A 13,690-nucleotide genomic window follows, 5' to 3' on the forward strand; every position below is an offset into this window, starting at 1 on the left:
ATCACGTGGCTGTTAAATATGTGACAAAAGGCCCAGGAGCAGGGGCGGAGGAGGGAGGCCGAGGCTGAGCCTGCTGGTCAAGGCTCACTCACCGGAGGGGCTGCACAGGGGGTGCCTTCTGGCAGGATGGGGGTGCTGCCCAGGAAGCGGTCTTGAACATGAACTACCGCTAAACTGTCAGTATTTCTGTGGATATTTGATATTTTCCACCATAAAAAAAGCTTTTCCAAAAATGGGGTGTGAGAATCAGGTTTCTGAGGCGTCACCAGATACTTGTAAGTGTGGCAGGACCTGGGGGCCCCTCAGTGCGGCCCGTGCCAGCGACTCTGGGTGAGGTCCCTGCCCGGCTGCCTTCCTCGGGCTGGCACAGGGGCCAGCCGCTCCCGGGAGGTGGGGACCAGAGCCTGGACCCTCCCAACGAGGACCAGGGGGTTCATAGCCCAGCTCAGAGTGGGAGCCCCAGCGGAGACCCACAGTGGAAAGCAGAGGCCGCGAGAGAAGCACATGGGGTGGGTGGGGTGAGATGGGGGGGCATGGGCCTGGGCCCAGCCCGCCTCTGCAGAGAGCTGCTCCTGCAAGTGTTGGCTGTGCCGTGCCCAGCAGCAGGGAGCGGGGCCATCGGGCGGCCAGCCTGCCCAGCTTCTCTACAGGCAGGTTCCAGGATGGAGCCCTGGGCCCTGTCTGTCCTGGAGGCTCCCCAGGACCCTGCCCTTTCACTCCGGCAGCCGTGGGACCAGGGCCTGTCTCCTGGAGGCCTCTGGAGCAGCGAGGGATGAAGGCACGCTAGGCTGTGGGACCCTCCGGGGCGGGCCCCTCACCCACCCACCTGGCGAGGGCATCAGGCCTGTGCTCAGCTGTCCCAGCACCGCCCCACGAGGCCACAGAGGAACAGCGATGGTCCAGCAGCCCACGTTCCTCCCCTCCCCCCGCCCAGCAGGGGCTCTGAGCCACTCATATCAAGTCTCCTGGGGAAAGGTATTTAATGCGGACAATGCCAGCTGGGCCTGCCTCTGGCAGGCTAACCCCAAACAGGAGGATCCAAACCCAAGGACAGGCTCCTGCCAGCTGTGACCACGCACCAGGCTTCTGGTGCCATCCCTGCCGTCAGTCATGAGACCCAAGCCAAGCTGACCCCCCTCCCCCCCGGCGGCATCCTCTCCACCTCCGGCTCTCGCTGGTGCCTGGCTGCGGGAGCCAGGGCATGGCTTCAGGAATGTCCCACGCAGCCCTGGCAGCAGTCACGGGCAGGACCAGGGCCAGCTGCACCCAGTGCTGGGAGCCCAGCTCCTCAGAGGGGCCTCCAAGGCCGTGCTGGCGACCGTGAAGGAGCCCTGGCTTGTCCTCCGGGTCACACGGGACCCTGCGTCACACGTAGTCCAGGATCTCGGTCTCCATCTCGTTCTCACTCCCATCTGACGGCTTGAAGTCCTCCTCCTCCTCCTCCTCGTCCTCCCCAGACTCGCCTGTCAGCTGCTCTTTCCTTCCGTCTCCGTCAGTCTTGGCCGGGCTGGAGAAGAGGGCTGGGGCAGGAGACGGCGTGTCCCGAAGCAGCTCCTGCCCCAGGCCGGGCCCCTGGCCCCCAGAACCCCAGACCAGGCCCCAGGCCGGGCCCCTGGCCCCCAGAACCCCAGAACAGGCTCCTGGGCTCCGAGGACTGTGCCTGGGCTCCAGTAGGAGCTGCTGCGGAGTGTGGGTGCCGGGACCTGGCACGCAGGCATGTCAGGGACCGTGGAGCTGCGTGCTGTGCACACCTCTTCCCCAGAGGTGCCCGTGACTCCCAGGAGCGCCCATTCTGAGTGTGTTTATGGGGAGGCCCACAGCCTGGGTGAGGTGGTCGAGGGGTTGTGTCCCAAACAAGGCTAAGCAGCTCTGCTCCGTCAGCTCCATGGGGCAGGGCAGCTCTGGGACGCCCCCTCCCCCACCCCGCCCCAAGCCTGGGAGAAGCCCTCTGGGAGGGGCCTCTTGCTTACTCTGCCCGCCCCCACCCCAGCCTCAGCCCAGCAGGTGCTCACTCCCCTAACTCAGAGGCCCAGCTGCCAGGGCTCCCCCTGTCCCCCACCCCCCCCCCACCCCCCCCCTCCCCCGGCAAGCCCTGCAGGGTGACAGGACCTGACCCACTGCCCATCTCCCAGGGAGGACAGACGCCCGCACACACACAGCGGGAAGGCGTGAGGTGGAGGCAGGTATGAAGCGGTAGCCATGATGGCAGCGGGAGCCCGGGGCTGGCTCCTGGGCCGGTGCTGGCTCACAGGCCTCCCTCCCACGTCACCAGAGACGAGACTGGCCGTGAGGGACGCCTGCCCTGCCCCCGGCGCTCACCGGGCCTCCTGGCGCGGATGATCTGCCGGATCATGAGGGACATGGCGTTGCGCAGGTCGTCGCTGGTCTTGGGCAGGCACCACCCGTCCCGCTCGGTGCAGGTCTCCTCGGCCCCGTCGTTGCGGTGAATGATCTTCTGCAACCTGGGGGGTCAGGGAGGTTGGGGGGCGCACGGAGTTCCAGGGCGGCTCCCGGCTAACAGGCCGGTGCGTAGCGTGGCCGAGGGGCCGTGCTTGGAAAAGCAGCGCTGAGCGCCAAGGGGCGAAGTGGAATGAGAACATGCAGGACCGCTGGGCCCTGGGCTGTGCTCCCCGACCCTCAGAGGCACAGAGCGGGGGTGCCCACCCCATGGGCCTGGTGAGTGAGTGTCCACCCGCCCGCAGCTGCCCCCGGCGCCCCTCCCCGATATCTAAGCATCACTATGAACCCAGATTGGAGGTTTCTGGGTTCTAGTCGGTTCTGAAGGACTGAGCCACACCACGAGCCCACACGTGGGCAGTGGAGGCGAGGCAGACTCCACAGGCAGCACGTCTGCGGCCAGCCCGGCACCCTGCCTGGGACACTGAGGTGTGGCCCACGGTGACCCGGACAGGGGCTCTCCCGGCAGCACCTGAGTCGCCGAGAGGGAGGCTGACAGGAATGAACCTGCGCAGGGAGCTGTGTCCCGGCAGGTTCACAGCCCGACCCCTTCCCATGGCCCCACCCAGGCTTCGCGGCCCGCAAGAACGTACTCTTCCACGTTCAGGTCGCAGAGCTGGTAGAACATCTGTCGGTACGGCGGCAAGGCGCCCTCCCGGAAGATGTAAACCGAGTCCTGGGGAAGAGGGGAGACACGGGGCACGTCAGCGGGAGCCTTCCCCTGGGGCGGGCAGTGCTGGAGACCCCACCCTGGGCCACAGGAGTCAGCTGGTCCCTGCACCCAGGTGGGGCAGACAGGCCCGAAGCCAGAGCCCGGAGGTTCTGGGAGGGGGTCCCTGGAGCCAAGAGCCTCCTGCCGGCAGGCGGGCCGGGGCTGGGCTCTGCCGTGCTTGCTGCAGTCTGCCCTCCCCGGGCTCCAGGCACCCACCTTGAGCTTGTACTTGTTAGAGGCCGATTTCCGCGTGCCAGCTGCCCCGGAGGGGTCCAGGCCCTGCTTCAGATCTTGCATGGTGACAAGCTGGTTGGCTGCTAGGGACAACAGCAGTGCTTTGGAATACAGGGGTGGTACCCAGCCCCCTCCCCGGGGATTGCTGGAAGCACCCCCCACCCCCCGCAGTCCAGAGGCCACCGTCCTCAGCATCGGTGGAGGCCCATCGCCCCAATTCGCAGAGCAAGCCGAGGCACTTACACGCCTTTTTGACGGTGATGGGGAGGCTGTAGTTGTAGGTGCTGCGCTTGGCCTTCACCGGCATCTCGTTGGAGGTGTACCCTGAGGCGAGGGGGGCGTGTCAGGTGCGGGTGGGCAGAGCCCCTCTGGCACAGGGCGCTGGCCTGGCGCGACCGCCCACCAGGGCTCCCTGGGGACAGCTCCCGAGACGGCCCGGGGTGGTAGGAGCCACCGCGTTCCAGTGCAGGGCGAGCTGGGGCCCTGGGCGCGGTCCTCACTGCGGACACCAGCTGGACGCCCGGCCTGCCCCCCGGGACCCACAGAAACGGGACTAATGAGTGAACGAGTGGCCGTGGCTCAGTAACGAGGGTCAGCGTGGAGCCAGGCCCGAGCTCACACCCTCACGTCCCCCTCGCTTCAGCCCTCACCGGGGTGGCCTGCTCCCCGCCACGTGGCCACGTGCTGATTACCAGAGCGCACAGGACAGGAAGACGGGAGGGGAGAGAGGTGTTGGTCATTTTTACCCGATTTCATTCCACAACGGATTCGGAAATCAAGGACTTGGTAGATCTTGGCTTCCGGGTGCCTTCGGGGGTCGTACCCGAATCGAATCCACAGGCTTCTCCAGGGACCTGTTATCTGGAGGAGAGAAGGTGGGAGTGGGGAGGGGCCCAGGCTGAGCCCCGGCTCCGCAGATGCACAGGCCAGGTGCCTGCTGGGGTGGGGGCAGCGAGGGGGGGGGTCACTCTCAAGAGTTGCAGACGTGGCTCTGCAGCCCCCCAGCTCTGCCACGTGTGGCTGTCCCCTCGGACAGGTCACGTGATCTCCCAAGCCTCAGCCTTCCTGTCAGGTGGGGTGACATGAGCCCCCGCCCCCCAACATGTTGTGAGAAGTTGTGAGGATAAAGGAGACAAGGCCTGGAGCCTGGGCCACGTGCCGGCCATAGTCAGTGCTCGGCAAATGCGTCCCTGTCCTGAGGGAAAGCCCACGAGCAAGACAGACGGCGACGCTGTAAGTCTGGGCCCAGGCCCAGGTGCCCCCCGTCAGCACCCACATGGGGCTCTCGGCACACATGGTCCCTTCCCCCAGCACCTCTGGAGCCGCAGTAATGACACCCCACTCCATGCACCTGGACTGAGTCCAAGGGGAATCTCCCCACTGAGCCCCACTCAACCCAGGGACGAGCTGGGGCCGGAGGCGCTGTGGTCAGGGCCGGGCTCTGCAGGCAGACGGGCGGGGGCAGTGGCTCTGCCGCTCGCTGGCTGTGAACCGGCCCCCCAGTCAGCACTCCTCGCCCGGCTCCCCCTCAGCGGAGAGCAGGGGACCGGCTGCCACCCGGGAAGGCTGAGGTGCCCACACCGCACTCAGCCAGTCACTTCACGGTGTAGAATCCCTTTGCGTAAAGTTATGAAATTTCTCTTTAATCCTGAAATCACCCCAGGTGGCCGAGCGTGCTCTTGCAGAGCTCTGACGGCCTTTGGTGGGGGAGGGGTGGGACAGGGCCACCTGCTCTGGCTCTGAGAGGTCACCTTGGGGACCAGCACGGCCCTGGCGGGAACCAAGGTGGCGGCTGGGCAGACACTCACCATGTAATAGGCCATGAAGGGCAGGAGGACCTTGAGCTTGTCAGGGTGGACGCTCATCTTGGCTCTGACAGCGTTGCGTGACCAGATGGGACGGATGTCAAACAGCTGGGGGGGGAAGGAGGGACAGCAAGGCAGAGGCTGAGATGAGCACAGCAGCCCGCCCACCGGTGACTCCACAGTCTGGCCCCGGAGGACCCTTCCCCAAAGGAGTCGGTGGAGGGCGAGGGCTGAGCCAGCAGGGACCAGCCTCCAGGGCCGGGGCACACATCGCTCATCCCTCCGCTCAGAAGCAGGCTGCACACCCAGCTCGTGCCACGTGCGGCTGCAGGGCCAGGGTCCTGAGAGGACGAGGGACACAGCCTCTGTCCTTATGCAGCTCACAGGGCAGCAGATGACCGAAGGAGCCGGAGCTCTGGACCCCGAGTTGGCACACCATGAAGGCCGAAGAGATGGTCTGGCCCAGGAGGACTAAAGGCCAGTGGGCTCAGCGTGGTGGCCCAGCAGGAAGGGCCCTGAGCCAGGTAGGAATTGGGCCGTGTCCAGAGGATAATGAGGAGCCTCGGACAGTGCCCTCCGCCCCCTCCCCCTCCCCCCCTCCCCCCTGCGATTGCTAGACACAGCCTGGTGCCCACAGTCTCTTAAAGAAGCACTCCGTCCCCCAAGGACAGTCCGCCGGCAGGGAGGTGGCTTCACCGAGGACCTGCTGTCCACACCGGCAGGACACCAGGAGCAGAGCCCAGCCCGCGTCCTCTCAGAGCCGCAGCCAGAGGGCAGGGTGACGGTGTCCGCCAGGGCAGGCCCGGCCTCCGACTGGCACGCGGTAGGCTGTGCGCACCTGGTACGGCCAAACCCACTAATGGAGGAGTTTCCAGGAACCGAGCTCCACACGAAGTCCCATCTGAACAATGCACCGATTGTCTGCCTCCCAGAGGGACCCATTAGAGAATTCTAAGTGTTTCAACCTTGCCAGTCGGGCGTACACTGGCATGGCTTTCAGACGTGACATCTAGAAGTGAGAACATGCCGTGTGCTAACGAACCAGTTAAAGAAGTGGGCACAGCCAACCGCAGAGTGAGGAGAGCCCCGCTGGGTCTCCAGGTGGCAGCGAAGGCAGCCGGAGCGGCGCGCTCACCTTCCTCAGCTCCTCCTCTACCTTGCGGTCCATGGGGTTGGTGCAGAGCCTGGTCCACGTCTGCACTGCAGCCTCCAGCGGCTGATCGGGCACCTCGTCCCCCTCGAAGTTGACAAAGATGGCGTTGTGGAGGCGCCGGGCCCTGCTCAGGCCGATCAGATTCTCGCCTGAGATGGGGGGGTTGTTGTAGCCTTCCCTGGGGGCAGAGAGGCCCATGAGAACCAGGCACAGGCCCGGCCAGACCAGGCAGGGAGCGCACCAGGCCCGAGATGCTGGTGGCCTGTGTCTGTGCGCTTTTCTCTGGAATCTGGGTCAGGGAGAGGGTCTTAGCGCCCGAGACCCGTCTGTCCTCAGGCTGAGCACCGAGGAGAGGGCAGCGACCAGAGGCAGCTCGGAGAGGCTGGGCTTGCAGCTCTGAGCTGGGCAAGGCCGAAAGATCTTAGAGGCTGAGTGTGGGGGAGGCTCCTGTCCCGAGGTGATGGCCTCAGACTCATGCAAGAACCCACCTGCCAGTCAAAACTAGGAACCCAAATGCCCTCAGGCCGGGATGGGGACGGAGTGGCCGCGCAGCCACACCGGCCCGATGGGCCCGCTGTCGGACCTCAGCTCTGCGCACTGACTCCAGTTCGCTCACTCGGCCCTCACACCGCCTGCGAGGAGGCAGCACTCTCCTGTGCAGTCAGAGCCCAGGGTGAGGGGCCTGCCCAGAGGCCACACGGTGCCGAGCGCCCAGCGGAGGTGGCTGGACAGCATCCAGGTGGAGAAACAATGGTGTCACCGAGTGCCACGCAGCAGAGGCAAAAGCAAGGGTCCTGACACCAGCCACAGTGGGTCCCTCTGGTTGGCACAGAGCACACTCAGGCCAGTGGTCCCAGGTGCCCAGTGCCGCCTCTGAGGCGGGAGCCAGAGCGTCAGACCTGCACTAAAGCAGGGGACAGTGAGGAGCCCCCCACGAGCCCACCCCCAGCTCCAGCAGCTGCCGTCACGTGGTGGTTCCTCTCCTCGGCACCACCCCAAGCTCACTGAGTTACTCAGAGCGCACTTTCACCGACGCCCTGCACGGCACACTTTACTCAGGTGATGATTACCTTTTCCAGTGGTTTCCTTTAACTTTCAGTGAGTACGTGCCACCTGCTTACTTATGGAGAACAATGACCTTCACACTGGGAAACAAAAGTGTAATCACAGGATCACATCTGTGCCTTTTTCAAAAACCGTGACTCCAGTAAAACCATCCTGCCACAGCGACAGTGTCCTGGGTCAGACACCCCGCCGGGCTCACCGCACGGACAGGGCTCCGCACCCACTCAGCCTCCTGGAGGAGGGACCCGCCAGGCCAGCCCCCCTCCTCGTGTTCCCGGCCTGGCAAGGCCAGCAGAGCAGAACAATCGATGGCAGCGCTGGGAGAAAAAGCAGGTGCTTTCCATGTGCTGGGAAATCCATGAACCATGGTGAGGGCAGAGGGCCTGTGGGCCCAAGGGCAGCTGGCCCTCCTCCCTGGGACGCTGTGGGGACGCCGGGGCTCAGAGGACCTGACCGGGCCGGCTGTGGCCAACAATGAATCTGTAAATGCTCTCATAACCGTATCTTCGAACTCTTTGGTGAGAGGCACTGGGACAAACGCCTACAGGTGGGAGCGCTTGGCAAACAGGAAGAGAACATCTAAAACAGGGGTCCTCAAACTACGGCCCGCGGGCCACATGCAAATACAAATATTGTATTTGTTCCCGTTTTGTTTTTTTACTTCAAAATAAGATATGTGCAGTGTGCATAGGAATTTGTTCATAGTTTTTTTTTTAACTATAGTCCAGCCCTCCAACGGTCTGAGGGACAGTGAACTGGCCCCCTGTTTAAAAAGTTTGAGGACCCCTGATCTAAAATCATAATAGATTTTACCAAACTGCTCACCAAAAAAGCTGACCTCATTTTGGGGTGAACCCTTAGTAGGAGGGTGTGCATTTTTGCACCTCAGGGTGCACACTTCTGGGGTTGGGTCTTCAAGTCCAAAGTGACATCCCAATTCACTCTCCCTGGTGTGGGGGCAGCTCTGAGCACCGCCTCCGGGCGTGGGGGTGGGGGCGGCAGGGCCAGGGCTGGCTCTTCGCAGGGAGCCCAGCACCAGCTGCTCTCCCTGGAGGCACTAATCCATGGGCTTGAGCACAGCTGGCAGGGGGAGGTGACCCTCGGCTACCAAGTCAGCAGGCGCTAAAGTCCTCCAACTTTTGGAAGCTTAACATGCTATGAACAATCCTTTGAGTATCACCACCTTTGGGCCATGTTTCAAACTATCTTTTTCCATTTGTTTCTCTGTTTTTCCTAATCTTGCTCCCCCAAAGCTTCATCCACTGGGTTGATAAATACTTGCAGAGGCCTCTCTTGGGCCAGGCTGTCCTAGACACCAAGGTTACGACGGAGGGCAGGAGAGGACAAATCGCTACCTCCACTGCTGGAAGCCACCCATTGTCTACACTATCAGGAAAGTGCAAACAAGGAACCCAGAAGGCTGTTGGACCTTGAGCTCTGGCAAGGGCCAAAGCTATGCACTGATAGTTGAGTCCAGACAATGCTGGTTCAAGCAATTTCCTGACCTAATGGTCTCAAAGTAAATCTTTACTAATATTTACTGACCTTTAAGATAGTCTGTCCGCTACTGGAATTGCCTAAGGGCAATATGTGTATCTAAAATTAAATAAAAGGTTGGCAGGGCCTGGGCACCAGTGAAGCCCTTCCACTCGAGTTGGGCTCTCCGCCTGGCCCCCGTTTCCAAATTCATATTTCTTGTCTAGTCTCATCATTTGCGTGTGGTCCTCCTCCAGGTCCTAAACCCAAGCCACGCAGGACATGGATATCACAACTTCCACACTCCACGGAGCTTACACTGGAATTGAGACATTTAAGAAATGTTTGTCCTTCTGTGTGTACTTAGAAAAAGTAATGTATGCAAACACACAGACAGTGTGCAATGAGCAACGCCTGGGGGTCAGAAGTCGGGGGCCCCGGGGCTGCCACGTGCCCTGGACCAGCCGCCGTTTGCAGAAACAAGCACCGCGCTTCTCTGAGAGACGCTACATCACTGGCCGTGAGGTGGCCACATTATTCTCCAATTGGGTGTTTTCAAACTCATGGATTTTTATTTTTTTTAATACCATTCTGTCTTGGCTGCTACGAGAAGGGAACCCCACTCCTTCCTGTCACTGTATGGCTGACTGGTCTCCAATATAAAGCCATGGCCCACCCAGACCTGCCTTGCCCATAGCCCTTGGGGTCTCCCCTACCTGCCGGTTGTCAAATGAAAGCATTCATTTCGTTTATACGGACGCAGCACTCTCACCGGGCCTTTTGGGGCGCGCACGGCGGCGGGGCCGGGGGACGTCTGTGCTACGGACCATGATGCACGACCCCTGGCGTTTCTAACGCTCAGCACCAGGGAAACCACCTGAGTTAAGAGGGTACCGTCCCTGTGCTCAGAAGCCGTGTTCTCGCGAGCAGACACGGCGACCATGCACACGGTAAGCAAGAGCACAGCCACCATGAGAGCCAGCGATGGCTCCGGGAGATGGCACACAGCTGGGGTGGACTGGGCTGGTTTCGGAGGTGTGTGTGGCACAGGGGGATGGGCACAGTGAGGATGAAAGATAAAGACGGCCAGGAGGTCACGGGCAGGGATGGGGACAGGGAGGCCAGCAGGGGATGGAAGGTGCTGGCTCAGAGGGGACGCCCATAGGTGGAACTTCACTACATGTTGTCATTACTGGTGGCAATGACCCGGGACTAAACCCAACGGCCACTTCTCAGCTGGAACCAAGCCCCAGAGCCAGGGTCTCTGTCCTGTCAGGACCCTCCAGCTCACCCAGGGCCTTCTCTGTACCTGGCCCTGTGCGGAAAGTTCCTGCGCATCCGGCTCTGACCCTGACGCTGCGGGGGGCTCACCGGTGCTGTGTCTCTGGGCGATAGAAGTAGTCCGCTGGGGTGTCCAGCCGGGAGAAGATGGGCGGGGGGATGCAGAGAGGCACCTCCTGGTGGAAGAAGTCCTCCTTCTCGGGCCTGACCATGAGCACCTTGTCGTACATGGACTTGTGCACGCCACCCACTTCCGTGTGCACAGCCAAGTACTGGAAGTCAGACATTCCTGGAAAGAGAGGCAAGATAGGTGGCCGGCACCGCAGCCAGGGACCACTCTCCTGGCTGACCCGCCCAGGAAGGGGCAGTGCCACGCACCAACGCCCAGGTCTTCTTGGGGAGGTGCCGAGCCAGCCGAGTGGCGGAGGCTGCCAGGCCTGGGTGGCAGGAGCTGAAACCACACGCTTCCAAAATGCTCCCATGCACTGGGCGACGTGCACCCCGGTCACTTGGATAAATGGCATTTGGGCTGGGGGTGGTTATGTGCTGTGAGAATGAAGTCTGGGTCAGCACTTCTCACGAAGCAAGGTGCCCGTGACTCCCCGGGGTCTTGCTAAATGCAGGGTCTGGGATGGTGCATTTCTAACAAGCTCCCAGGTGAGGCAGGGGCACACCTGACTGGCGAGGTGCCGGCTCACTTAGAGATGGGAACGGAAACCACTGGCAAGCTTGTCCGCCAAGGACAGCACAACGCACCGCAACGGCTGACAGTCAAAATGCCCAACCCCGGGGTCCCAGGTCCAGGTCCTGCTTCAGTTTCTTTTCTCTTTTCTTTCCACCCCCTCCAACCTCCTCAATCATTACTCTCTTCAGAGTCTGAGAACCGCAGCTGCAACTAGAGGTTTCTCAGTGCCCCCATGTGGTGGGCCGGCCCTTAACAGGCACCATCTCCCTGAATCTTCACAAAGGGCTTCAGGAACTCAGGGCCCCACTGTTTGGACAAGGAGACTGAGGCAGAGGGAAGCCCAGTGACCTGCACGAAGAACCTCACGGAGCTCAGGAAGGCACAATGCCAAGGTCCACAGCCATTCTCACTCCCCCTCCCCACCTTCCTCCCTCCTCACTGGGGCTCCGGGGGTAGCAGGCTTGATTGAGGACTCCCCAGGAGACATCCAATTGGCTAAGAGCACCAGAAACATGAGGCCCCAAGGGGCTGAGGTGATCTGGGAAGGCTTCTGAGGGGAGGCAGCGGCAGCAGTGAAGGCTGAGCAGGTTCCCCAACAGGGGGAGGGGGGCTGAAAACTGCAGGCCAGGCCTGGGGCCAGCCTTACGTGGCCCACACAGTAAGTCTGAAGGCTAGGACACCGCTCATGAACCTCCAGGTTCTCTCAAGAGCCTCCCGAGGCCTGCAGGGAGCTGCTGCTGGAGGGAAGGGGCCCTCACCTCCCGCCCCGCAGGCCGTGGGGACACTGCCCTGAGAGACCCGAGTTCGGGGAGAGTGCGCTTGCCGTTACCTTGAAATCTGTAAATGGTGGGGACGATGCCAAGGATATCCACGTCAAAGGTGACCTGGGGGCGGGCCTCGGGCCCCGGCAGCCCCTCCTGCCGCTTCGTCTTCCTCCTGACCCGGAGCAGCAGGCTGCTGGTACTGAAGCGGTTGGCGCACACGGGGGTGGCAGTAGGGGTCCTTGGGCCGGAAGTAGAGCTCCAGCCTCTTGGTGGGGTCTCCATAGATCTGTGCCGAGGCCAAGGGAGACGGATGAAGCCGTGGCCAGCTGAGTGGCCGGCAGGGGACTGCACCTCTCTCAGCAGGAGCCTGCCTGGTGTGACCCAGGTGACAGAGGAAGGGCCAGGAGCTCATGTTTCGTTCAGAGCTCTTAGTTCCCCAAAGGCTCACTTGCAAACCCGAGCATCGCAGTTGTTATGTGGCAGAGGAAACGAGGGGGGCTCTTCCTTCTCCGCGGCTGCCAGCTGAGCTGGGGTTCAGCGAGGGCCTCGACGGCGACATTTCAAGGCCTGGCGCGTGTAAAGCACTCCCACAGGGCCTGGCACCAGGGGAGAACTCATCCCAGCCCCCCTAGTTCCTGGGCGGCCTTGAACTACCTCGCTTCCCTTGCAAAGTGAGGGCACTGACAGTTCCCGCCCCGCAGGGTGCCAATGAGGACAGAATGCCTGGTACAGAAGAGTGACTGTTACTGCTTCAACCCTAACCACTGAGCCCTTCGTCCCCGCACCCCCGCAGGCAGGTCAGCGGATTAGGCTCTTAATCCTCGGGAGCCTCCGTGTTCCACTCCTGCGGGGCTGCGGGCGAGCGGCGTTCAGGGCAGGGGCGCCGAGGCTGCGGCTCATCGGAATGTGGGGTGCAAAGGACACCCCGTTCCCCTCTGATCTCCCCGACAGCCCTTTCCCTCTGCTTCCAGGGAACAACGGTCTGTTCCCCCACGGCCTCCCTAGCACTGCCAGTCCACGGTCAGCACCAGCGCCGTCCCAGAGCTCCGTTGCCAAGGAAACCACGCTATTTCCCCCGGGTGACCCCGCCCCTCCGGCCGCGGTCCCACGGCTCCGTCCCTCCCCCGCGGTCCCGGGGACTCCCCCTTCCGTACCCGAGAAACGCCTTCCTCGCCGCCCAGGGTGGACAGCATCTTGGACACGTCGCGCACCACGCCCGGGTACTCCACGCACACCATGCGCTGCTCGCGCCGCAGCTCCACGGGGATGGCGACCCCCGGCCCCGCGCCGGCTGCCATCCCTGCGGGTCCGGCCCGGCCCCGGCGGTCCGTGCCTTCACGTGCGCCCAGAGGCTTCGCTTCGATGGTTCCGCGAAGGAATCGTTCCGGCCTCCGTCACCGCTCGCGTCTCTCTGAATCCCTGGGCTCCCAGGCCTCGGGGAGCAAAGGTCCAAGGGAAGGCCCCGCGGTTTCGCGGTAAACTACCCCTCGGAGCTCGCCATTGTGTTTTTAAAAAGTAAGGGGTTTGCCCGAGGGGCGGGGCAAGGGCCTTTCTCTTGCACGTACCACGGCGGACCCAGAAGCTGATAGGTCACCGCTCAGCTTGCTCTCGACCTTAGCCAATGAGAATCCAAAGACCGAGCCGAGCTCTTAGCCAATGAGCAGTCCGGCGGAAGCCTGGTTCCACCCCTTCTGCCCGCTTGCATAGTTCTAGCCACTAAGGAATCAGGACTAGGCCGAGTCCCCGCCCCTTCCTCGGTTCCACCCTATGACAGCTCGGGGCCGGCCGAGACGTTCTTCCGGCGGAGCGGTTTCCTGGGTGCCGGACCCCCACTCCTGCCCCCGCGGTTCCAGGACTGGTTTCCAGCTGCGCGAGGAGCCGGGAAGTGGGTGGGAGGTGGGGTCGATCCGGAAACGGCGAGCGCGGGGGAATTGGGCTTTGTTTTGTTTGTTTTCTTTACTTTTTTTTTTGGTTTCGTTTACCCGTTCACCCCCCTTTTTTTTATTTAGAGGGAATTGCGCTTTGCTTGTTTGGCCTCCCAAACAGTTATTAAGCGCC

At 62.4% G+C, this 13,690-nt stretch overlaps 1 protein-coding gene across 1 annotated transcript; it reads right to left on the reverse strand.

The window, feature by feature from the left end:
- Nucleotides 1-963: 963 nt before the first annotated feature.
- GTF3C5 (general transcription factor IIIC subunit 5) lies at nucleotides 964-13,159 on the reverse strand. Its single transcript, XM_070430374.1, is given in 12 exon segments — nucleotides 964-1,520; nucleotides 2,320-2,462; nucleotides 3,051-3,133; nucleotides 3,386-3,483; nucleotides 3,647-3,727; nucleotides 4,150-4,264; nucleotides 5,212-5,316; nucleotides 6,344-6,539; nucleotides 10,274-10,472; nucleotides 11,698-11,854; nucleotides 11,856-11,918; nucleotides 12,787-13,159. Coding segments are annotated over 12 exon segments (1,539 nt in total). The 5' UTR covers nucleotides 12,931-13,159; the 3' UTR covers nucleotides 964-1,365.
- Nucleotides 13,160-13,690: the final 531 nt, after the last annotated feature.

Source organism: Myotis yumanensis, unplaced genomic scaffold (genome assembly GCF_028538775.1).
Source record: "Myotis yumanensis isolate MYYU_CA2020_CCGP unplaced genomic scaffold, mMyoYum1.0.hap1 SCAF_12, whole genome shotgun sequence".
Lineage (NCBI taxonomy): Eukaryota > Metazoa > Chordata > Mammalia > Chiroptera > Vespertilionidae > Myotis > Myotis yumanensis.